Here is a 27001-nt window from a genome sequence, read left to right as displayed (position 1 = left end):
AGAAGCATAGAAGAATATGATAGCTGGCCAGGGAAGGGTGTGTTGTATGATCAGCAAGATAAGGAATCCGTTATGCAAAGGACTGCAGGGAAGAAGAATTTGCAGCAGGCAGCCAGAGGTAGAGAGCACTATCCTGCCAACAGAGTATACAGGGTAAGGATGACTTACCTAGAGATATCAACGCTCTAGTAGGCAATGCCTGTTTTGCATACTGGCTGGCAGGATAGCTTGTTTTAGTAGACACTCTATACCCATGACTTTGATGCTTATAGTGGTCTTGAAACCTTTTGCATCTGATTCTTTGGGCACCAACTAGATATAAGGAAGTCACAGTTTGATACGGACAGAGGGCAGATGGAATATAAGGGGGAAAATGTTGTTCAGTTTGGCAGGAAAAATCAGAGTCTCACTGAAATGGAAAATGACTGTGGAATCCCAATGTGCAGAGGGACGTGTTATGAAGTGTACTTATGCATGAGTGATCACTAGCTGATATACCAGGACAGCATGTAATCAAAAAGGTTAATGGGGTGCAATCCTTTATTAACTATAATGGTACATAAGAGAATGCGATCATTCAGAGCTTCAGATTTTATGCACCTCAAGAATCTTGACACCATCTAGGACAATGCAGCCACCTGATTAGCCCCTCACCCACAAACATCCACTCCCTCCACCACCAATGTTCAGGAGCAATAGTGTGCACATTCCGCACTGGTAGATGCACTGCAGAAATTCCTCCAGGCTCTTTAGACAACACATTCCAAACCCACAACCAATGCCATCAATAATGACAAGGACAGAAGATACTTGGGAACACTGTAAGTTCCCGTCCATGCCTTCCATCATCCAGACTTGGAAATATATTACTTCTCCTTCAGTGTCGTTAAGTCAAAATCCTGGAACTCCTTCCCTCATGGCACTGTGGCTCTATTTGCACAAAATGCACTGCAGCAGTTCAAGAGGCAGCTCATCATCTTCTCAAAGGCAGATAGGGATAGGCAATAAATACAAGCCGAGCCAGTGATGCCCACATCACATGAATGAATAAAAACAGAAGTTATATGGGGCATTAGTCAGACAACATCTCGCATAGTGTGTACCATTTTGGTTGTCTTACTTACAATGGGTGTAAATGCATTGAAAGCAGTTCAAAGGAGTTTTTCTTGATTGGGGTATCTGAAATAAGTGAGTCATATTATGACGGTAGGTTGGACAGGCTGGCTTTGTTTCCACAGTAATTTGAAAGAGCAAGAGGTGACTTGATTGAAGTTTGCTTGAATGGTCTAGACAAGGTAGATGTGGAAATGATGGATAACAAAGTGTGAGGCTGGACGAACACAGCAGGCCAAGCAGCATCTCAGGAGCACAAAAGCTGACGTTTCGGGCCTAGACCCTTCATCAGAGAGGTGATGTTGTCTTTATGGGTGAGATCAGTACTAGAATGCCAGCTGCAGAAGTTGGTGCCAGTGAGGTTTTATAAGAGAGATGGGGTTCACTACTTATGTAAAGATTAACCTATTGGTGTGTAATTTACTCAATGAGATCCCCTTTGCAAGAATATCGGGAATGTAGAGCAAATCTGAAAAAAGAGATTAAGAGGGCTAAGAGAGGACATGAGATATTGCTGGCAAACATGGTTAAGGAAAATCCCAAAGCCTTTTATTCATATATAAAGAGCAAGAGGGTAACTAGAGAAAGGATTGGCCTACTTAAGGACAAAGAAGGAAAGTTATGCGCTGAGTCAGAGAAAATGGGTGACATTCTTAACGAGAACTTTGCATCGGTATTCACCAAGGAGAGGGACATGATGGATGTTGAGGTTAGGGATAGATGTTTGCTTAGTCTAGATCAAGTTGACATAAGGAAGGAGGAAGTGTTAGGTATCCTAAAAGACATTAAGGTGGACAAGTCCCCAGGTCCGGATGGGATCTATCCCAGGTTACTGAGGGAAGCGAGAGAGGAAATAGCTGGGGCCCTAACAGATATGTTTGCAGTGTCCTTACACACAGGTGAGGTCCCAGAGGACTGGAGACTTGCTAATGTTGTCCCCTTGTTTAAAAAGGGCAGGAAGGATAATCCAGGTAATTATCAACCGGTGAGCCTGATGTCAGTGGTAGGGAAGCTACTGGAGAAGATATTGAGGGATAGGATCTATTCCCATTTGGAAGAAAATGGGCTTATCAGTGATAGACAACATGGTTTTGTACAGGGAAGGTCATGTCTTACCAACTTAATAGAATTATTTGAAGATGTGACAAAGTTGATTGATGAGGGGAAAGGCTGTAGATGTCATATACATAGACTTCAGTAAGGCGTTTGATAAAGTTCCCCATGGCAGGGTGATGGAGAAAGTGAAGTCACATGGGGTCCAGGGTATGCTAGCTAGATGGATAAAAAGACCGGCTGGGCAACAGGAGACAGAGGGCAGTAGTAGAAGGGAGTTTCTCAAATTGGACACCTGTAACCAGTGGTGTTCCACAGGGGTCTGTGCTGGACCACTGTTGTTTGTGATATATGTAAATGATCGGGAGGAAGGTGTAGGTGATCTGATCAACAAGTTTGCTGATGACACTAAGATTGGTGGAGTAGCTGATAGTGAAGGGGACTGTCAGAAATTACAGCAGAATATAGATAGACTGGAGAGTTGGGCAGATAAATGGCAGATGGAGTTCAATCTGGGCAAATGCGAGGTGATACATTTTGGAAGATCAAATTCGAGGGCGAACTATACAGTAAATGGAAAAGTCCTAGGGAAAATTGATGAACAGCGAGATCTGGGTGTTCAGGTCCATTGTTCCCTGAAGGTGACAACGCAGGTCAATAGGGTGGTCAAGAAGGCATACGGCATGCTTTCCTTCATTGGACAGGGTATTGAGTACAAGAGTTGACAGGTCATGTTGCAGTTATATAGGACTTTGGTTCGGCCACATTTGGAGTATTGTGTATATTTCTGGTCACCACATTACCAAAAGGATGTGGATGCTTTGGAGAGGGTGCAGAGGAGGTTCACCAGGATGTTGCCTGGTATGGAGGGTGCTAGCTATGAAGAGAGGTTGAATAGATTAGGATTATTTTCATTGGAAAGACGGAGATTGAGGGGGGACCTGATTGAGGTCTACAAAATCATGAGGGGTATAGACAGGGTGGATAGCAAAAAGCTTTTTCCCAGAATGGGGTCTCAATTACTAGGGGTCATGAGTTCAAAGTGAGCGGAGGAAAGTTTAAGGGAGATATGCGTGGAAAGTTCTTTACAGAGAGGGTGGTGGGTGCCTGGAACACGTTGCCAGCGGAGGTGGTAGATGCAGACACGTTAGCGTCTTTTAAGATATATTTGGACAGGTACATGGATGGGCAGGGAGCAAATGGACACAGACCGTTAGAAAATAGATGACAGGTTAGACAGAGGATCTTGATCAGCACAGGCTTGGAGGGCCGAAGAGCCTGTTCGTGTGCTGTAATTTTCTTTGTTTCTTTTGTTTGTTTCTTGCCATAATCAGCTGTTCTTCATCCCTTCCAAGCAGCAACACCAGGCCTGGCTGGTGAGGGATAAAATGAGGCTGTTCAGAGGAGTGCATGTGAATGCACATTTCCTGATAGCATTTAATCAATCCAAAGCCAAATGAGCACATCATATGCATAACACACTGATGAAGCAAGTACAACAGGTAATTAAGAAGGCAAATGGAAGTTTGCCCTTCATTGCTAGAGAGATTGAGTTTAAAAGCAGGGGGATTATGTTGTAGCTGTATAGGGTGTTGGTGAGGCTACACCTGAAGCACAGTGCGTAGTTTTGGTCTCCTTACTTGAGAAAGAATGTACTGGCATTGGAAGGGGTGCAGAGGAGATTCACTAAGTTGATTCCAGAGTTAAGAGGGTTGGCTTATGAGGAGAGGCTGAATAGACTGTAATTAAATTCATTTGGAATTAAGAAGAATAAAGTGGGTGGGAATCATATAGAAACATATAAAATTATGAAGGGAATAGATAAGATAGAAACAGGGAGGCTTTTTTTTCCCTGGCGGGTGAAACTAGAACAAGAGGGTATACCCTCAAAATTCGGGGAACCAGATTTAGGACTAAATTGAGGAGGAACTTCTTCACCCAAAGGATTGTGAATCTGTGGGATTCCTTGACCAGTGAAGTAGTTCGGGAACTTCCTCATTGAATGTTTTTAAAGCTAAGATAAATAAATTTTTGGACAGTAAAAGAATTAAAGGTTATGATGACAGGGTGTGTGGGTGGACTTGAGGCCATGAAAAGATCAACCATGTTCTTATTGAATGGGGGAGCAGGCTTGAAGGGCCAGATGGCCTATTCCAGCTCCTGGTTCTTGTGTTCTTTATGTAATAAGCAAATGCAAACAACAGTAACTGAACACAAAATTGAAACAACAATTTTCAGAACTAACTAACTACCCTTACAAAATAGTGTGTGATTAATGTAATTCTGGTGCTGCAGCTCCCTTCTTACCATCTGCTGTGCTGCTGACACTTTCGGCCCTCTGTCTGTCACAAATTTCCTGGCACTGCTGGGACTGTGAGGGACCCAGAATCTTGGGAGTCTCCTGTACAGTGACAGGAGTCTGATCTGTCACTGTAGGAGTCAATAGCAGATCAGCAGAGGTAATGCTGTCCCAGTCAAAAGCAGCCTGAGAAGTGCATTTTAACAGCAATAGCTGCTGGCCATTCACCCACTTGAGTTTAACATGGCTCTACTTGTTCCCTGGGAATAGCTAGGATCTAACTTCTAATCCAGGCTCCTCATCTGCCTCCTGGCTCTGACTCTGGAGCTCAGAGATAAGACAATGGTACATGAAACACCTGAAAATCCTGTACTCCATCAAAGAGCTCAGGGTTTGCCCTTCCAGAGCAGTTGTTAATGTCTCAATGGAAGGAGACATGCGTTCTGATGAGTGTCTGATCATAACACTCGTGGCATAGATAACTACTCCAATATTGGTGACAGTAAGCATAATGTTTCTGGAATCACCGTTACATCTCCGTCTGCCTGTCATAGCTTGCACCATGCATCCAGCATCTTTCACCTGGTGAAGATTCCACAGGGTCATCATCAGCCTGAGGCTCTGAATCTAGGTCACTTCCAGAAATCCCCTGAATGCCAGAGGCCTACACTAACTTGGTCTCTGACAACTGGTCATGTGGTTGTGATGTGCTTGCATCAGTGTCTCGATCTCTTTCAGCTGAGTTACAAATATCCATCAATATATGTATTTCCTCACTGGAACTAATTGCTGTCCAAGGATATGACAGTGGCCGTCTGAGGCTGACTCCTCAACCTCAGAAGTTAACTGGACTGGTGGATAAAACTTCAGAGGTTTCACCTGTGGGGAAAACAAACAATTATGAAGGTCACCATTTTAATTTGATCGAATCAGTGTTATACATTTCCCACATAAGAACTTGGAGCAAGAACAGGTCATTCAGACTTCAAGTATTCTCTGCCATTCTATAACATCCTACCTGATCTACCCCAGGCATCAACATTTTTTTTGTGTCAGCTCCTCATAACCCTCAATTCCTCGTGAGTTTGATAATCTATCTACCTCCTCTTTAAAAGCTTTCAGTGATGTAGCTTCAACAATTCTCTGGGATAAAGGTTAATAGACATTCACTACCCTCTGGGAAAAAAAATTCCCTTGGATCTCTGTTAGAAATAAGTGCTCCCTTATTCTGTAACTACGTCTCCTAGTCTGAGATTCACTCCTAGTGGAAACAGCTTCTCAATATCCAACCTCAAGATGCTCCGGAATTTCAATAAGATCAAGCCTCCTTTCTCGAAACTTGCAATGCAAGAAGGCCTGGATAATGAAATGTGAGGCTGGATGAACACAGCAGGCCCAGCAGCATCTCAGGAGCACAAAAGCTGACGTTTCGGGCCTAGACCCTTCATCAGAGAGGGCCTGTTTAGCAAACTTTTGATAAATTAATCTCTTCATCAGGAATCAGCCTAGCTAATCTTTTTTGAGCTGCCTCCCAAAGCCACACACACACACTTTCTCCATTTTGACATGATGCCTTTATAATTAATTTTTAAGGACTTGAATTTAGAAGGATTGTGGGAAAATGGGATGGTTCCAAATTCTGCGTTTAGCTGGGTTTTTTTACAGATCACTTTGGCCCTTGGAACTTTTCTTTTAAGAAGGCATAACTTGTGAAACCACATGGTTTCTGCTAATTGCTAGCCTTGTTTGCTGAAGATCATTTATCTCAGTATTCATGAATGCCAGAGAGCTAGTTTCTGTTTGAACACTATTTTGATGCATGGGAGTTGGTGTCCTTCCTGCTGAAGGAAAGGGGTATCCCAGCACATGTTTCCTGAGAAACCCATGAATTGCATTGAGTGTGGTACCTGAAACACTGATTGAACTGCCCTCTTGAGAAGCCTCTATTGGAATTTGCCTCAATATTTACTGAACAATTGCATCTGAAAAAATTCCAGGGACAACTGTATATGTCAAGTCACCTAACCACATGTACCAGAACACCAGATTGAACCAAATCAAAAAGTAAAAGTTATAGGCAGAAAGTGTTAACTTTTCCAAAGTGAATCTCTGCAGAGAAATCCATTTTCTTGCTTTCTTTTGTTTGGTGCTTATGTCTGTGTGGTTAGTTAGGGAGGTAAATATACTTTCATACTAGGGGCAGGTATCTTTAATTAGTTGGTATCTACATTGAGTAAGTTCTGTTTTCTAAGAAACCAACAATTGTTTTTATCAAAATATCATGATGGATCTGTCTGTTTATTATAAATCAATCTGAATAAAGTATGTTTGGCCATCTAAGTAACTAGGTAAAACATTCAAACTTATGTTGTGACCAGTGAAGCAGTGGACCTAGAGAGGTACAGAAAGTGCGCTCCTCCGATCTTGGTCTAAACAACTGGGAAATGGTAACCAGGGCTGAAACTTTAATACCTTCAAAATTGAGACATCGCTCCCCAAATGCTGCAAACTTCCTAAGTCATCCCCCTCAATTCTTCATTCCTTCCACCTGCCTCAGCTTCTTCTGACCCTTTGCACCACCCCCTCTCAGTACTTTCTGTGCAGGCTTAGCAGGGCAGAGCTGTGGGCTTTGGAAGCTGATGCCCCTTCAACGTCCTCCTCAGACATCCTCCAAATTGACAGGGCAACTGCCTTGATTTGGTGCCAACTTCAGCACCTCCTCTAGTTCAAGGTTAGGCACTCCGCTTACATCCTTGACTTTTTGTGGGCATTATGCGCCCACTTCTCCTGCAAAGAAAGAGGAAAATTGCAATGTAACTTCTGTGGAAACATCATGCTTTTATTTGTATGGTCAACATGTCCACTGCAGGCAATCAACACTCTTTGATGACCCTTGTCAGCTAACAAGTGATGCACTTCAGAATGCACCCCCCATCAGACTTTACCAGTCCCTATGCAGAGTAGTATGTATGCTTTATGTACATGGCCAAGACACTAGGCAATCCTACAATTGACATACATCACACTCTTCCATATCGATACATCTGCATAATGATTACTCCCTTACTCCAGCAGAACATTAGCAGTTATACAACTTCTTACAGCACTGCAACTATGTCTATCAGATGACCTCATGACTGCTGACCTCCCATGTGACTTGAATCGTGGCTTATTTGATCTAGCTGGTGAGGGGGTTCTCCTGTTCCCATTAGATTGCATGAGGAAACCCCACACCAATTACTGAAGGAGGACTCACAAGGAGCCATTGTCAACCTATAGATCTGCACTTGGTCTGTGACCTTCTATCTGCCCTCCATTCTTCATTGTAAACTGAATGTGGAAATAATTGAGTTTCCACTTTAGTAGAGAGATAAAGCTTAAGGGTGAAAAATTTCTTTGGACACTTCTTACTCAGAAGTGGAATGGGACAGGTGTGTTCAGGTTTTTTTTTGTCCCTGGCCAGCATCCTGAACAAAACATTGTTGGTACAACAGTCACCAAAACAGAAAGACATGTTCCAACATCTTGCTTCTCCAATACTTCAATGGCTTCTGAACAGTTCTTTGTCACACACTTATTCCTGCACAGGTGGATTACTCCTACAGCTGCCACCAACTTGTTCCAGGATGCCTTGAAATAGGTAGCGCCCATGACTGACATCCAGTTCACAATTGGATCCAACTCCCATTAGATATTTCTGACTAGAGACCCAATGGGCACCCTCCCCTCACCTAGTTCACCAGCTGGGTGGCATTAAATTGGCTGCCGAATTCTTCATTCTGTCTGTATAAAGGGTCGGGGAGAGGGGGGAAATGGCAGACTATGCACTTCTTGGCTGAACTCTTGTAAAGCAGCACAAAATGTCAAATGTAGCCCCATTAGGTCGGCACTCCAACTAATTAATAAGCAATGTACCCTTATTTTAATAAAGGTCCCGGTGCTTACAGGCAGATATGTAAATGCCCACAAGTATTCTGATCAGATATGATACGCAGCAGAGTTTGGGCATAGACATCATAATTGCTGTTTGACTCCTATAATGATAAATTTTAGACCAAAAAAAAGGCAGTATGAAGTTGAATTACTCCTTTGTAATTCTCAATTTTGATTCCATTTTGCATTCTTATAGGATGAAGTTATACAGCAGACCCACTTCAAATGGTTAAAATTAGTATCAATCAACACCATAAAAAGGATTTAATTGCTTCGATATTGTTCCTACATTACAAACCTAATTTATGAAAAGATATAATCGGTTATAACTTACAGAAGTTGACATGGACGTTCACTGTGTAGCATTATAAATCATAAATACACTTCATTTTAGATACATTTCATTTGCACATTATCTGAATATAGATTCATTGCCTAAGAAAATCACAAGCATTTCACTGATCTGTTGCATGTAAAGATAAAATAGAATGCAAAAAGCAATTGTAAATAATTTGAGAAACATTTGTAGGTCATAATTTCAGTGATTGGAGCAGGAATGATGAATAATATAATCAAGGTTCTAATTCACTGTAGAATTGTTGTGGATTTGTTACGCACATTCTTTGTATCATTCATTTCAGCAACATCAGCAGCAGAAGTCCTTGTTGATAATCTTACATTGGAATACCTGCCATTTAAAAAGGGTCTGCAATAACAACAATTACATATATTTATGCAGCAATTTGAATGAAATAAAATGTCCCAAGACACTTCACAGAGACAGTATAAAACAAAATATGACTCTGAAGAAGGGTCCTGACCCAAAACATCAGCTTAGCTGCTCCTCTGAAGCTGCCTGGCCTGCTGTGTTCCTCCAGCTCCACACTTTGTTATCTCTAAGTCACGTCACGCTTTATTAGAGCAGTTGTCCAAAAGCTTGGCAAAAGAAGTAGCTTTTAAGGATTATCTTAAAGGAGGAAAGTGAGGTGGAGAGGCAGAGAAGTGTGGCAAGGAAACCCAGAGTGCAGAACTAAGGCAGTTTAAGATAAGGTCCTAACAGTAGAGCAATTAAAATTGGGTAATGTTCAAGAGCCAAAATCAGAGATGTTCAGAGACCTCAGAGAACTGTGAGGCTGGAAAGGTCAGGTCAAGCAGGGGTTGGAAAAAAAAATGAGAATTTTAACATCTCTTTGTTGCTTAACCTGAGTTGATTCAAAAGAAAGGCATGGTGTCATTGGCTAGGGGGCAAAATTTGTGACAGGAGTCAAAGACAGTGGCCTCTCACTTCCCAATATTTAGTTGGTGGAAACCTCTGCTTGTCCTGTATTAGATACAATGCAACTATAGAGAAGCAACTGTGAGGTAGCACTGAGTGACATCAATTTACCATGTGTTCTGATAAAGTGGCCGAGGAATAGCATATAAATAAGAGAAGATGCCAAAGACAGATTCTGGTGGAGACCGTCTTGGTCTACGGGGGACTAAGGAGAGAAGTCATTGTACCTGTTTCTTTGGTTTATAATCAGATAAATAAGAATGGAGCCAGTTGAATGCAGTCTAACCCAGCTAGATGAAAAATGGCAAGGATAATGTGGTCAAATATGTTAAAAAGTTTAAGACAGACTGATAAAAATGAGGTGGGATAATAGTTTTGGTTACCATTAAGTGCAATGTCATTTGTGACCTGACCTGACTGGAGGATGTAAATAGGAGTTCTGGGAAAGATGAGCATAAGTATTTGAGAAGTGACATCATGATCAATGACTTTAAAGTGGAAAGGGAGCATGGAGAGAGTTTTACAAATTTGTTTAAATGGATTTTTCCAGAACAAAATATGCACATAATTGCTTCACCTTTGCTTGGACTAAAAGGATCATAAGGAGATGATTATTTCCCTGTCCAATAATATACATTTTTCCTTTGTGACTAAAACACTATGGAACATTGTTTTCAATGTTGAAGGTGTTATTTTACTGTTATAGCTAAATTATTAGGACAATGCATATCCAGAACATATTCAAAACTCAAAATATATTATTTGTGTAAGAAACGATCTTACTTTTATTTATTCCATGAGTTATTGGTATCACTGGGAAGGCCCACCCCAAATATTTCTGAGAAGGTAAATCAATTTCTTGAATTGCTGGAGTCTGTGTAGGTTTACCCAAAGGGCTGCAGGGTAAGGTGTTCTTGGTTTGTCACCCGACAACAACAAAGAAACAGCAATATATTTCCAAGTCGAAGTGGTGTATGGCTTGAAGGGGAATGAATGTACTTTTTTTTCCTAGGTTTTGGAGGTTGCAGATTTGGAAGGTTTTGTTAAAGAAGCATTGGAGAGTACCAACAGTGCATCTTGTATATGGTACACACTGCAGCCACTGTGTGTCATTGATGGATACAGTGAATATTTAAGGTCACTGGTAAATTGTTTATGTTTCATGTTTAGAAACAATTACCATAATCTATCTGTAGCTGCTGGCATGTTAAAGAACTGCAGTAAAGGTGCCAATGGTACTATATCACAAGTGCACCATTAGTTAATCACATTGAACTTTGTTCCAGAAGAAAGATTAACCTATTCAAATTTGAATCCAACAATCAAATAAAGCTCTATTTCAAAAAATCAAATGCTTTTCAGTAAGGTAATTACCTAGCAACAATAACTGCCATTGGCTTTTCATCTGAAATTGACGTAAAAATATTAAAAGTTTGTTTAAACGTATTTTCCCTAATGCAAAGAAATTGCTGACCCAATGATCTCGTTAAAAGGCCATATTCATTAAGATTCACTTCTTGATTGCAGTATATTTATATTTGGAAAACTGTTATAAAGTTTTCTTCACTGTCCTGAAGCACACTGAAGCAGCAGTATGTAGCACTGAAGTGTGAGTGGTGAAATGTGGGTTCATTCCTGTGGTCTTTCAAGCAAACATAGAACAGTTGAGAAATGGAAAGAGGAGACCAAAAAAAAGGAATGCAAGAGTCAATGACTTTAGGCTTCCTTTGCACATTTAAATATTTGTTTCATCGCATTGTTGCTTTGAGGTTAGATCACCCACATACAATCTTGGCTAGCAATGGGAATTACCAGGACACTAGGAAAGTAACTAAAGTATGAAATGATTTCACATACACACGAATAATATTTAACTGAAAGGTTGTGCTATGATAGTGCAGGAAATATCTTTTATGTGGGTCTTCATCAATGCATTTAATGCACCTCAGTCCACATAAGAAATTACAACAAAACTCCATCCATTAGCTGTCCTCACAGTAGTTTAAGGAATTGATACAGCAAAGGAACTACAGCTGTTGCATTGAAGCCAATGGATGAATATGTTACGAACTTATATGGTACTTCAATTTCCAGTCTTTTCCTAGCTTCCTTATCATGTTCTCCAACATTAAACCATGCACACAGTGCTTTGAGGGAGAATGTTTTAACAACTTGGCGAGTAGCAACAAGAACAATAATTCCGACGAGAAAGCGTGCAATGGCTAGTGATGCAACTTCCAGTGTTATAGGAGGTAGTTCAAATGGGAGAGGTCCTGTGGGCTCATATGTCCGACCATACTGATAGTTCATCCAAAAGCCAATTGTACATCCTGATGCAACACCCAGGATAATCGTGGTGTCCCCTCTGGTTGGGCTGTAATGATCTAATGCTGGATAGGTATAACTCATGAGAAAGGGTATAACTATTGCAATGATGGGGGTTAAAGGACTGGTTAACTGGAAATTGTCAATAATGTTCCAGAAAGGATATGTAAGAGCCATAAACACTGCAGTAACAAGGATTCCACAGATCACATCCTGAAAATTGATATGAACAGAATTAGAATACATTGACATTGTTAACAATACATTATTGTTAAAATTACTTCAGTGGTATATTTTTGACAAACCCAATAGTAAAGTTCACAATCTTTCTTCCAAGTTGTTTGATATAGACTGCAATTAAATCTTGACACTGAAGATTTAAATTTATTTTCTGAATTTAGTCCCTCTTGTCTGTTAAAGATGCTGACACTTCTTGGGTCATAACTTCATGATTGCAAACCTGTTAAACTGCCTAATCTTCATGTGTGTTCTCAGATGTTACGTGTTTTGTGCACTATTTGACAGCAGATGGCAACACAAAGTCCAGCTAATGCATGGAATTTAATACCCTCCTTGAGGCAAGTTTGGAAATGGGAGTATTTATTTGGTTGGGGGATATTGGGTGGAGTCAGAGCCACCTCCCTGCCTTGATTTTGTCAGGGATAGGAAGGCATCTACATGGTCTTCCTGCACTGATGGTCACTGAAGAGTTAAATAGACAATTAATCATAGAAATCATAGAAACCCTACAGTGTGGAAACAGGCCCTTTGGCCCAACAAGTCCTCACTGACCCTCAGAGACCACCCAGACCCATCCCCGTGTAACCCACCTGATCTACGCATCCTTGAACACTATGGGCAATTTAGCCAATTCATCTAGCCTGCAAATCTTTGGACTGTGGCAAGAAACCGGAGTACCTGGAGGAATTAATATAAATACCTAAAATTAATACCTACTTAAGAGCCTCATGTTGTTACTGCTGGTATGCAACTAGTGGCAGACAAAGCAGTCACCATGTGGAAAGCCAGAAAAGCAAATTCTGCTCAATTTGCTTTTAGAATTCCATTGCATTCCCCATTCAAAGGCATTCAATGTCTGATCAAAGGATTTGCTATCGGGAAGTGGATTTGGGATAGTGGGACCCACCTCTTGCCCTTTTGTCCCATTGCCCTTGCCTAGTCAATAACTTTCACCCCGTGATACCCATCCTGTCCTCATTCATCTGTGGCCTGGGTCTTTCATTGATACTGGGCCTCTGGTGGCTGCACTTCTAAAAGCTGCTGCTATCCCACTGGTGGCGCTGATGCCAATGCATTGCTGTTGGTTTCTGATTAGCCAGAAGCTCTTAGGTATCATATTTCCACCCTTGAACTCTTGATCCCAGGGAAGCCTAATTGACATTTAATATGGCAGGTTTTCCCCAAAGGAAGTGACATAGTGTTCTGCAGCTGGTAGCCAAGGCACCTATCACCTGGATTAAATTCTGCTCTGTTGTGCATTTTCCAGCACTATTAATTGGTAAGTAATCATGAGTGATAACTCAAGAAACTTTTCCCCTACCTAGATTAGGAACATAGAGGTCAATTGCCATTCTGCCTGAAATCAGCTAATTGAATACAGATTGGGATCCAAATTCCTTTGACCTAGTCTCTCTGGCTTAGTGATATACCGAGCACTAATGTTATCCCAATAGGTTGCTGCATAGTTAAAATCATTTATTTCTGACATAACAATGAGATAGCTGACTCAGAACGCTTTTTAATAGGGAATATGATAAAAGCGCATTAAAGTTACAAATTGGATACTGAGTACAGGCCACTTGGCCCAACTAATCCATGCCAGTGTCAGGGCGACCGACTTATGCATTTTAAGGATTTGGTCCTCATTTTGACTGTATGCCTCAGGTTCAACATTGGTTACCTGTTGTCCTGTATATTTGGGCGGCATGGTGGCTCAGTGGTTAGCACTGCAGCCTCACAGTGCCAGGGACCCGGGTTCAATTCCAATCTCAGGTGACTGTCTGTGTGGAGTTTGCACATTCTCCCTGAGTCTGCGTGGGTTTCCTCCAGGTGCTCCAGTTTCCTCCCACAGTCCATAGATGTGCAGGCTAGGTGGATTGGCCATGCTAAATTGCCCGTAGTGTTCAGGGGTGTGTGGTTTATAGGGGGGATGGGTCTGGGTGGGATGCTTCAAGGGGCGGTGTGGACTTGTTGGGCCGAAGAGCCTGTTTCCACACTGTAGGGAATCTAATCTAATCTATATCTATGATGGTATGTGAGAGATTGAGCCTGGGAATCTCAGTTTAATGATTTGAGTGGGATTGCAGGTCCATAAATTGACTAGCAGAGAGATGATAATGTTAGGAGTCTAAGGTTTGGTTGCTTTAAACTAACTCCTTAACTCAGCTCTTACTGTTACCAGGAACACCCCACAATCAAATTTACACTCACCAGCAGCCCTCCCATTGTCATATTAATCAGAAATATCCTGTGCTCTTACGGTCAACAGCATTCACTCCTCACACTCCACTACATTCCTCCCACTGTTGAATTATGCCTTATTTTATTTCATGAGCATTGGCCATGCTGCCTGGTTTTTATGCCTCATTTGAACATATGTCCATCTTTCCTCATTTAAGTCTGTAATCATAAACCTCAGCTTACTTCTCCCTCACAAGCTTTCCTTAGCTTCATCAATTAATCACTTTAACCACTTCTTGTGGGAGGCTGTTCTACATTCTTACCGTTCATTTTGCCACTAAGCAATTTCTTCTGGATTCCTATTGGATTTCATGGTGACTATCTTACATTAATGGCCACTTGTTCCTTTTTCTGTTCCCACTCTATGAAAACCTTTCATAATTTAAATGCCTCAGCTTTCTTTCTTCAAGAGGAAAGAGACCCTGCCTGCCAATCCTCTCTTGATATTGATGACAGAGTGTGCCGAGACTTGAAAAGGTTCAATTTCAAGTTTAATTACTGTGCCAGTTGAAAAAATAATTATCTTATTTTCAATTTGTTTTTAGTCCTTTGACATATAATATCATCTTTTTGTCCTCTGTGATTTTGTTAGTTATTTTTCATAATACAAGAGCTACCATGGCAATAAAGGGAATTTGTGTCTTACCAGCACAGTGTGCATTCCTGTGTAGAGCCTGCTGAGTGAGACCAGCGCAGACAGCACCGTAGATGCCATTAGTCCTAATGCAACTGAATACTGTAAATCAGGCACATCAAATCTCTATTAATGGATAGATTAATTATTCAGAACAGCATGTTTCACAGAGAGGATTCATTAAAATATAGGCGTGCTCTTCCAGTTTTACAGAAGTATTGTATTGTTAATAACTGTATGTCAGGTCCAATGTATTTAAAAGACAGTCCCTAATGTTATTAAATTACTGCAAAATAAAAATTTAAGTGTAAAAACAAATTAACGTGTCTTGACAACATAAATTAATACATACAATGTCAGTTTTTAACTGTCTGTAAAGGAAACGAGAACATAGCTGTTGGAATTACAATGGGCAGAAAATTGTTGATTTTAAAAAAAGTGTCATTTAGATAATTGAAGTTTTTTGAATAACGGAAGTAAGCACTATGCCATAGATTAATAAGAATCGGACATACAACTGAATTTGACAAATACGGAAGACATCCTTTGCAAAAATTTCTCAATAAGTGAATGAAGCTGTATGGGTGACGCTAGCAGTTGGCCATTTCAAGAACCTCATAGGGAATGGCTTGGGAACTTTATCCAAGGAGAACAAAAATGGAATAAAAATATTTATACAATTATTTTGGTCCCTGAGTGGCATATACACACTATTTTTGTGTTGAGTCCCAGCATGACATAACCAATAAATTCCCCATATGATTCTGCTTCTTCTGACAAAGTGTTGCTTCTTTTGTTGTTATTTCCACAGATAGAGCGATCTTAAATTTTCTGCAAATATACCCAGCACAGACAATAAATAACTTATGGTGAGTATTTAATTGGATTAATCTCATAACTGTGCAAACTTGGCACTCAACTGCCATCAGATACTGAGTTAGAAAACAACTATTTGGCACATTCATGTGGTTAAACAAAACAAGTTGATTAAATTGACTGCTTATCTGTTTCTTAAGTACTGATAAAGATATTGGGTACAGATTTATTGGACTAGGTTCAAGAAGATTGACTTGTGTTTTAACGTGAGCAAAGAATAATATTATATGGTTTCTTCATGAAGTTTCAGTATTGTTTTATGCGACTCTCTAATGATCATATGCTGATGGAGACATTGTAATGCTATTACTACATTTTCTTGTTGTTTTTATTCAGCAGGCACAATTAACAAGAATGAACTACAGGGCTTTAAATCCATCTTAGCTGCTTATAAATATTTACAAAATTACTGTAATGGAATTAAGAAATAAAACAACTAAAGTGGCAATTCTGCTATTAAATGCATATATTTTCTGTCTGGAAGTTGTAATAAAGCAATATGTTAAATTCTAATGTACAGACAATGAATCATCATTCTGAGTTTCTAGTTCTTTAATAAGAACTATTTTCAAGTTATCTTTCCAACTAGTCATAGGGTCACACAGCACGGAAACCAAGACTGTGGAAACTCATCAGCAAAAACCAATCTGAAATAGTCGCATTTGCCAGCATTTGGCCCATATCCCTGTCAACCCTTGCTATTCGTCTAACCCATCTAGATACCTTTTAAATTTTGCAATTGCACTTGCCCCAAAACTTCTTCTAGTAGCTTGTTCCATATGCGTACCACCCTCTGTGTGAAAAAGTTACCCCTCAGGTCCTTACTAAATCTTTCCCCACTCACTTCAAACCTTCCTTTTCCAATTTTGGATTCCTCATCCAAGGGAAAAAAGAACTTAGTTATTCACCCTATTCATGCCTGCGGTGATTTTATAAACCTCCATCAGGTCACCCCTCAGTTTCTGACGTTCCAGGGAAAAAAATCTCCGGCATGTTCAGTTCCCCTATAGCTCAAACTCTCCAATTCCAGCAACATACTTGTAAATCTTTTCTGAATCCTCTCAAGTTTAACAATAGCTTTCCTATAGAAGGGCGATCAGAATTGTACGCAATATTGTAAAAGTGGCCTCTCCAATGTCCTGTACAAACTAATTCTTATACTCAATGTTCTGACCAATGAAGGCAAGTGTGCCAAACACCTTCTTCATCATCCTGTCTACCCGCAACTCAGCTTTCATGGAACTATGCACCTGCACCCCTCGGTCTCTGTGTTCAACATCATGCCCCAGGGCTCTACCATTAACTGTATAAGTTCTGCCTTGGTTTGCCTAGCCAAAATGCAACATCTCACATTTATTGAAATTAAGCTCCATCTGCCACCTCTTGACCCATTGGCCCATGCGGTCAAGATCCTATTATACCATGAGATAATTGTCTTCACTACACCTCCAATTTTGGTGTCATCTGCAAATTTTTAACCATACCTCCTAAATTCACATCCAAATCATTTAAATAAATGACCAAAAGTAGTGGAATCAGAACTGATCCTTCATGTTCATTACATTTACATTTTGAGATCATAGAGTAAACACTGCCACAAAGTAGTCTTATTGCAGATGTGGATGTGAATAAATTGATGAATGACCTTAGAACGTGCGAGTCATTGTTTAAGTCCCGTGCCAATTTTCACAAATTTCCACATGTTACAATGATGTGTCAAAGGACGAATGCAATCAATTCTATTTTACTTAGAAAATTGATTGACAGTTGCTGCTTTTCATTTAGACACAATTTCATGATTAAGTTTGGGATAGGTGTTTTATATATAGCGCAACTCAGAAATATTGTAGTTTTGAAAAAAATCTAGATAAAATTGACTAATTCAGCATACAATGGCTGTGTTATCTTTTCATTATCTTTTCAGAAGACTGGCATTTATATATTGCTATTCATGACCAGCAGACATTTCATTTTTACCACCAAAGGGGACTTCTGAAATGTAATTGCTATTTGATGGAAACATTGCAGCCAATTTACACAAAGCGAAATTCCACAAAAAAATGCAATGATGATTTGTTTTTGTGAATTAACGATGAATTTTAAGACACTTGGAAGAATTTCTTTGACATAGTGTTAGATGGAACTCAATTTAATATCTTGTCTCAAGATAATGCCTCTGAACACCTTCAGGTCTGCAATGGACTGGATGTAAGCTTTGATTTTGTGTTCAAATTCAGACGCGACACTTGAAACTGGAAGTTTGTGACTCAGAGAAAAAAGTGCTACACACAAAGCAAAAACTGCCATTGTTACATGATATGCAAAGCGTCTATACCAAGAATCATATTTTGCCCAAAGTCTAATTAGATTTAGTGTAATAAGTAATAGTCAGCGGGCTGAATCTTACTTTGTTTTGGCTAAATTCAAGCTGTGTTGAGTTTTTTGGAAGGCTTCGTGGCCACGATGTCTAGTGAGTTTTCTTGGCCTGTCTTACCAAACTTGCCTCACCCTATGGGGCATGTCACATCCAATATTTGCCCAATCTTACCACATGACCTTCCTGCAATAATTCCTCGCTCTACAGATACCTGCAAAAAGAAAGCTATCACCCGCATCTGCACCGAAACTCAATACTGCACCTGGATATGCACTGGCATTCCGAAGCTGCCCTGATCAATGGCCGATGTGCCCAGAAGATGTTGGACAAGGGGAAGACAGCATCATAAATCTTCAAAAGGGACCTGAAGATCCTGCTGGTGCAGAAGAGGGCTGTCCTCTTCTCACAGGAGGCTGCACCACTAGACCCTTCCAGCCAGGTACAGGGTCACTGCCTGGGGCAGTGCTGTCTCCAGCTAACAAAAGTCTTTCTGCTCATCCACAGTAAGTGCCACAATCTCTCTGCTACTTCACACTCACTCTATCAATGCCTGTGCACATAGCTCCAAGCAAGGGTAATGCTCTACCACTCTTGCTATTGCCCACAACAACTTCCCTCACATGGTCTCCCCTCTCAGTTTCCCACACTATATTCATGTTCTCTATGATGTCTCCAGTACTTCAGGGCTGTAACATCTTTCCTCTACAAGCACCAGCACTGATTGCCATGCCACCCAGTGTCATCTCAATCATCCCACCCTGTTTTTCATTGAGAAAGAAGGCAGGGGGTACCAAGTCAGTGAGAGTCAGGATGGGTGGAGGCATGCTGGGCATTAGGCTCCTCACCGACTTCAAGGAGATAATTTACTATTCTGAATGTCACTACTGATCTCCTTATCACTGTCAATCATTGGAAGCTCTTTTAACCATTGGCCATAATACTTTCGCTCCTATCTAGTAGGTTCTGAATGCCTGACCTCAACCTCATCATCAAAACATTTGACTCTGCCAGAAGCCCCATTCCTCAATCTTTGAAGACAAGATTAAAAATGATGCAAAGGAAGTATTAGCAAGGCTGCTCCCTGTACAGATCTTAACAACGTGGGGGAACTGGCATGGTAAAGCATGAGGTGGCACAATCTGGTGAAGGCCCCACTGAGGTAGTTGTACAGCTGGCCAAGGCAGAAACAACCCAGGCTATTGGCACAGAGAGGATTTATACATTTAATGGTAAGGTCCTTAGGAGTGTTGCTGAACAAGGAGGCCTTAGGATGCAGCTTCATGGTTTCTTGAAACTGGAGTCGCAGGTACACAGAGTGGTGAAGAAGATGTTTGGTATGCTCGCCTTCATTGGTCAGTGCATTGAGTATAGGAGTTGAGAAGTCATGTTGCAGCTGTAAGGACATTGGTTAGGCCACTTTTGGAAACCGACATGCAATTCTGGTCTCCTTGCTAGGAAAGATATTGTTATACTTGAAAGGGTTCAGAAAAGATTTACAAGAATGTTGCCAGGATTTGAGGGTTTGAGCTATAGGGAGAAGCTGAATAGTCTGGGGCTATTTTCCCTGGAGCATCAGAAGCTGAGGGGTGATCTTAAAGAGGTTTATAAATCATGAGGTGCATGGATTGGGTGAATAGTTAAGGTCTTTTCCCCAGGGCACTGAAGTCCAAACGTAGACTGAATAGGTTTAATGTGAGAGGGGAAAGATTTAGAAGGGACCTGTGGGGCAAGATTTTCATCCACAGGGCAGTGTGTGTATGGAATGAACTGCCAGAGGAAGTGGTGGAGACTGGTACAGTTACAAAATTTAAAAGGTATCTGGATGGGTTTACGAATAGGAAGGGTTTAGCAAGATATGGGCCAAATGCTGGCAAATGGGACTAGATGAATTTAGGATAACTAATTGGAATGGACGAGTTGGACTAAAAGGTCTGTTTCCATGCTGTACATCTCTATGACTGTATAATTGACTGGGCTAAACAGCAAGATTTAGTTTTAAAACTATTACAATAACATACAGTGTCCAAATAACATTGATTACAACTACTTTTATAGCCAGTGTAACCACTAGACTCAGAAATGAGTCCACAATTTAATTTTTAAAATGACCAAAGATCCCTAGTTAAGCTTATGCTATACTTTGTCCCTCAGTGAACACTTGTTCTCCTGGAAATAATTCAAAACTATTTTTTGATCCTAATGACTTGCTTCTTTTTTCTTTTCTAGCCAGATAGCTTCCAAACCCCAAAATGATTTTCCTGGTGAGTGTTACCATGGAGATTCTTCTCTCTAGCCAAAGTTAACTTTATTCTTCCAGTCTTCTTTAAATTCTCATAAACGTTATATTTTCAAATTCATATGAACTCCCACTTGCATTCTATAGGGTGGATAATAGACTGGCTAACTTTATCCCTATTCTGTTTCTCAGATGTTTTCAGGCTGCCCTGTCTGTGAAATATAGGGACATCTAAAGAGGAAGCTCTGTAAGTTGATCCTACAATGATTTTGCATTGCCTGTTCTCCTTTCAAAGATTACCTCCAGGACAATGTGAATCCCAAGTACCTTACATCCAGGTAGAAATGCTGATTCATTATCCTCTGGATTTGTAATATAATTCTATTTTTAAATTAAGTAAACAGTTTGAAATGTAACAATGTGTAAAATTTGACACGCCTAACATCTCCCTGTGAAACTTGGAGTCGAATGGCTTCTCTACAAGGTTATCAGCTCATTTGCCCTGGTCATTATTTCAAACTACGAACATCTTTCAACATTTTACCAGTAAGACAACCTGGCCACACAGCCTTGTATTCGCGCCCCCTTGAAACTTTCACAACTAAGATTCCAAAACTTGTTGTTGGACAGAATTCAGAAAGCAAAATACCGTGGATGCTGGGGATCTGAAATAAACACAGAAGGTGTTGCAGAAATGAAGCAAGCGTCGCAGCATTTGTGGACAAAGAATGAGAGTTCATGTCTTGAGTCCAATATTATTTCTCTTCAGGATTGCTGTTATATTTGTAACAAAAAGGTGAAAAGTTGTGTGGTGTTGAACATGGAATATGAAAGCAACCCAATAAGGAGGGAAAAAGAAGAATCTGGTGCAATATTATAAGGGAAGAAAGACAACATGGTAAAACAAAGTGGAAATTGTTCTTAGATACCAGAAATACATATTTAAATGGTTGAGTCCAAGGAAAATGATATTATAGGAACAGAAACAGAAGACATGAGCAGGCACTAAATTTCTACCTTCTTTTCCTCAATGAAACTTTCCTCCCACAGAGTTACTGAGGGAGATGAGAAGAGAAAATCAGCAAAAATATGTTAGGTAACATCAACTAAAACTTTTTGAAAGAATATTAGGTGAAGAAAGTTTAGTTGGGTGCAGGGTTACTAATTTAAAAAGTACAAGATAGAAATGATTAGTAAAAACAATATCTGCGCTGATTCAGATTATTTTGTCACTTATTAATAATTCTTGAGTGCCATTGTAACTGTTCTAGAGCCTGCTGTTCCTGTTATGAAATCGTCTCAAAGGCTGAGAAACGATCCCACTATGTCTGTTTGACGACAAATGTCAGTACATGCTGTGAATTGAAAGCTGCTAACTTTTGTGAAATTCAGAATGTATTTCTGCAATCTATCCATATTTCATGAGTAAGTTATTGAAGTAGATAGGCATTAACAATTTGGGCAGAAATCTTTTTAATGTGGAAGGATACCTGTAACTGATTTCAAAGCTGCACATTGTGGTTTTACATTTGGGAGCCCCTGTCAAGAAGAGAATATAAAATTCCTACCTTGTATCTGTACATTGTAGCGACAAGGAATGTAAAGGAGATAGCAGTTGCTGCCATGGCATGTGTTGATGGCATACCATACTCTGCATCAACTCTTGTTTCCAACTTTACAACTGGTGGGGATAATGGACGAGGCCACTTAATGATGTCTTTGGAGGCTTGCCCCAAATACATAACAATCTGTCAAAACAATTACAAAATGGTTAGAGACAGTTGTTGACGGAGGTACATTGCACAATTCCATTATTTTCTGAATATTTCTTCCTGCTTTACTTCATTTTAGAACTTATTAATTTTTAATTTTGTATAATTATTTATTAAAAGATATCTGACAGGAAGAAATTGTGTTCATATAATGCCTTTCTTAACCTCAGGACATAAGAAAATACGAACTGGTGTACATACAGCCCCTTGAGCTTACCCTGTCATTTAATAAGATCATAGCTAATATTTGGCCTCAATTCTACTCTCGATCTAATTCCCAAATCCCTTAAATCCCTTGGAGTTCAAAACCTCTCAACTTCAACTTTGAATGTGCTCAATGATTAAGTATCCTCAGTATTCTGGGCTATAGAATTCAAAAAATTCACAACCATGTGAGTGAGGAAACTTTTTTTCACCTCAGTTTTAAATGACTGACCGTTTATCATAAAACTATACTTCTTAGTTCCAAACTCACCAGCCAAAGGAAATACCCTCACAATATATACTCTGTAAAACTCTCTCAGAGTCATTTAGAATCATAGGTGACTACAACACAAGAGGCTATTGGGCCCACCATGCTGGTGCTAGCCCTCTAAAGAAGCAATTTACTAAAGCTCACTGTTTTGTTTTTCACCTGCAGCCTTGCGTTTTCTTTTTCTTTCCTGAGAATGAACCAAATTTCTTTGAAAAGGCTCAATAAATCCTACCTCTACCACACTATTGGGCAGCACATTCCAGATCCTAACGATTCACTGTACTATGAATTTTTTTTCCGCTTATCATCATTGCTTCTTTTACTTATGGTTGTGCCCTCAGATTTTCGATCCTTTCACTGATGGGAACAGTTTCTCCTTGTCTATTCTGTTATGGTTCCTCATGATTTTAAATTTTCTCTTGGCTTACTCTTCTACAGGGAGAACAATCCCAGCTTCTCCAGTCTTTCTACATAACTGAAGTTTCTTGTTCCTGGAAACATTTTTGTGAATTTGGTTTTATTTTTTCTAATATGTTAACATTCATTCTAAAATGTATTGTTCAGAACTGTACATAATACTCCCGTTAAGATTGGACCAGTGTTCTGTACAGGTTTATTTAAGTACATATGTACTTAATGCCCCTATTGATAAGACTCAATTTACCATATCTTTTATTAATTGCCCTCTCAATCTACCTTACCGTCTTCCATGATGTATGCATATGTGCGTCCAATCCTTCTACTCCTGCAAATTTTTCAAAGTTGTACCCCTTATTTTGTGTTATCCTTCTATGTCCTTCATACCAAAATGAACCACTTCACAGTTTTCTTCATTAAATTTAAACTGGCAATTGTCTGCTCACTGTTGTCCCCATGCTTTGCAATACTTCAAAGCTTTGCATCATCCATAAACTTTGAAATATATCAGGAAGATCAGGAGTTCTGACACTGATTACTGTGAGGAACACTGCTATAAACCATCCTCCATTCTGAAAAACAAATGTTAACCATTGATGTTACCCCGAAGGTTGCAGGAACAGCAACTCATATTCCGCTTGGGAACCCTGCTGCCAAATGGTATCAATGTGGACTTCACCAGCTTTAAAATCTCCCCTCCCCCTACCGCATCCCAAAGCCAGTCCAGCTCATCTCCGCCTCCCTAACCTGTCCTTCCTCCCACCTATCTCCTCCTCTCACCTCAAGCCTCGCCCCCATCTTCTACCTACTAATCTCATCCTGCCCCCTTGACCTGTCCGTCCTCCCTGGATTGACTTATCTCCTCCCTACCTCCCCACCTACACTCACCTTTACTGGCTGCAGCCCCGCCTCTTTGACCAGTCTGTCTCCTCTCCACCTATCTTCTCCTCTATGCATCTTCTATCCACCTCCCCCCCTCCCTATTTATTTCAGATCCCCCTTCCCCTCCCCCATTTCTGAAGAAGGGTCTAGGCCTGAAACGTCAGCTTGCCTGCTCCACTGATGCTGCTTGGCCTGCTACGTTCATCCAGTTCTACACCTTGTTAACCATTACTATTTGTTTTCTATGGGCCAACCAGTTTTGTATCTGTTATAACTTGACTGTCCTTCCACCAGTTCTAACTTTGCTTACAAGTCTGTTGTATGGCACTTTGTTAAATCTGTTTTGGAAGTTTACATACAGCACATCAACTGGCATATTTCAATGAGACTATTGCAGGAAGTGTTGGCTCGTTCTACTCCATCTCTCCTCATTGGACAACCCTCTGCTTCTCAGGCATCCCAAAGCTCTTGGCATCCAGTAAAGTACTTTGAAATTGTTGAAGCAGTTGTAATGTAAGAAATGCAACAGGCAGTTTGAACAGAACATTGCTCTGCAGGCATCAAGGTGATATTATAAACATAAATACTTTTAGTTGATTGATGGATAAATATTGGTCAGGAAGCTATTATTTGAGTTATTTTGGTGACTCACTGGTAAAATAAGACCCCATATAGCCCTGAGGTTTAAATATTGGAAAGATTTCATATTTGATCATGGATTTAAGTTGGAATGTGTGAGGGATACCAGAATTATTCTCGCTGGCTCAGGCTAGAATGGGAAATAAAATGCTACAATTTCCACCATTGAGAAATTAAGGAATTGAAGTCTAACAGTCCCCAGGACATGAAACCACACTTCATGGGATTCTAAAAGAGAAAGCTGCTGAGATAGTGAATGTACTGGTTACAATCTTCCAAAATTCCTTACATTCTGAATGGTTCCAGCAGATTAGTGGTTAGCAAATGAACCACTGCTACTCAAGAAAAAAGACAGCGATGAATCAGGAAACTAAAGGAGTTAGTGGAAAATGTTGGAATTCATTATTAAGAAGTCTTAACAATTCATATTTTCCCATATTATATTCCATCTGCCAGATTTTTGCCCAATCACTCAACCTATCTATGTCAGTCTACAACTTCCGTATGTCTTCTTAACCAAAACCCTTTCCTACCTTTCGTGGCGTCATCAGCAAATTTAGCCACCCTGCCTTTGCTGCCCTAAGTCATTGATCTAAATTGCATTTGTTGAGGCCCAGCCGATCCCTATGGGACTTTACTTATCTCATCCTGCCTATCAAAGACCCATTTATGAATGCTGTATTTTCTGCCAGCCATTCAGCCATCTAATCTTCTATTTTGGCTGATATGTAATTTGTTACACCATGAATCTTTTCTTTCTGCAGTAGCCTGGGGCCTTATCAAATATGTCCCAAAGTCCAAGCATAATGCATCAGCAGGGTCTCCTTTAAGCACAGCAGATATTAATTTTTCAAATACAGACGGTTTGGCTATAATGCAGTAGTTGCATTTCGGTGCAACATTGTGTTATAGAAATTCATGTTATAGAAGTAACAGGGCCTATAGGAAAAGCAGGGTTAGGGGCAGAGCACCAAAAAAGATCACTCAAAATTGCTCAAAGGTCATCAGAAAGCCTATCACCAAGCATAGCACAGTGTGAATAAATATTTAATTAATATCTAATAATGAAATAAAAGTAAATTTAATACCTTGTCTTGAAAAAAAATGTCAAAATGACTTGATGGGGGAGGAGGCTTTGAGGTTGCTTTGTTGTTAATGCAGGGGTGGAGGATTGTCATTGTCATCATCGTCATCACCTTCAGGTGCAGTTGTGGTTGCAGGGTAAGGGCGAAAAAGAATTAATCCAGAAGTGGATGCCTGGGGTTCATTGTCTTCTGATTGTTGTGTAGGGATTGGCTTAAAAAAGATATCCAGTTTTTGTTGCTTTGCCCTTTCTTCTTCTTTCATGAAGAAGCTGTTCATCAGGTGCCAAATACGATTTTATTCCACAAACTGCAACCCTGCTGCATTCTGCATTGTAATTGTTTACCTCTAAGAGCTACAACTGCTTCGCAATTTCCCCCAGAATAGAATGCATAACCAAAGCGGAAAGATCTCATGGTGTTGCATCCTGGATTTGATCTTCTTCATCTCCAGCTTCCACCACACCGTCAGCAACATGTTGTTGTAGATCGGCTGTAGCGAGATCTTGACAGTGGGACTCAAGCAACTCTTCAATATCCTCACTCTCCACTCCTTCAAGTCCAACTTGCTTTGCAAGATCAATATGTTCTTTGATTCTTGGGAGCTCATCTGGTGGATCAAAGGTTTTACAATCTTGAAAAAAATCTGGGAGAAGCTTTCGCTTGCAGGCAGTCTTTACTGACATCATCCCAGGCCTCCGCAATATTGTCAGTTGCATTCTTGATGTTAAAGCTCTTCCAGAATTGAAGAACACTGTCCTTTCCCCCTCAGTGACTGCAAACAACCTCTCAAATGTGTGCCTAAAATAATAAGCTTTAAAAGCTGCTATTGTAGCCTGGATCATGGGTTGAAGGAGAGAGGTTGGAATCGATGTAATCATGTTATAGCCAACACAAGTTTGCATTTTAGAAATGGCGTTCCCTTATTTGTCAGCTGCATTGTAGAAAATTTGCATTTCTAGAACACATGTTATAGCACAACCTCATGTAACTTCAACAACTCGGTTAAATCCATGGCAGCTGAAGTATATCGTGGGTGCATGTGCGATTATTGATTTTGATAGCATAACACCAAAACAGATTATTTTCTGAATGGTGACATGTTGGGAGAGGGGGATGTTCAGTGAGACC

At 40.3% G+C, this 27001-nt stretch overlaps 1 protein-coding gene across 4 annotated transcripts in view; it reads right to left on the bottom strand.

The window, feature by feature from the left end:
• Positions 1-515: 515 nt before the first annotated feature.
• Positions 516-27001, bottom strand: part of sgpp2 (sphingosine-1-phosphate phosphatase 2) — a 55776-nt gene continuing 29290 nt past the window's right edge. For 2 of the 4 annotated variants that reach the window (XM_048542775.2, XM_048542777.2), the window contains exons 3-5: positions 22172-22351; positions 15127-15216; positions 7294-12212 (exon numbers count right to left, since the gene is read on the bottom strand). In XM_048542775.2, the coding sequence (XP_048398732.1) occupies positions 11667-12212; positions 15127-15216; positions 22172-22351 (816 nt within the window). In that variant the 3' untranslated portion in view covers positions 7294-11666. Of the gene's footprint in view, positions 7253-7293; positions 12213-15126; positions 15217-22171; positions 22352-27001 lie in introns of those variants that run through there. The other 2 variants (XR_009446650.1, XM_048542776.2) reach the window with 2 other exon arrangements.

This window comes from Stegostoma tigrinum, chromosome 14 (assembly GCF_030684315.1).
Source record: "Stegostoma tigrinum isolate sSteTig4 chromosome 14, sSteTig4.hap1, whole genome shotgun sequence".
Classification (NCBI taxonomy): domain Eukaryota; kingdom Metazoa; phylum Chordata; class Chondrichthyes; order Orectolobiformes; family Stegostomatidae; genus Stegostoma; species Stegostoma tigrinum.
The sequence above is the reverse complement of the archived record's forward strand: the minus strand, read 5'-3'. Positions and strand labels throughout refer to the sequence as shown.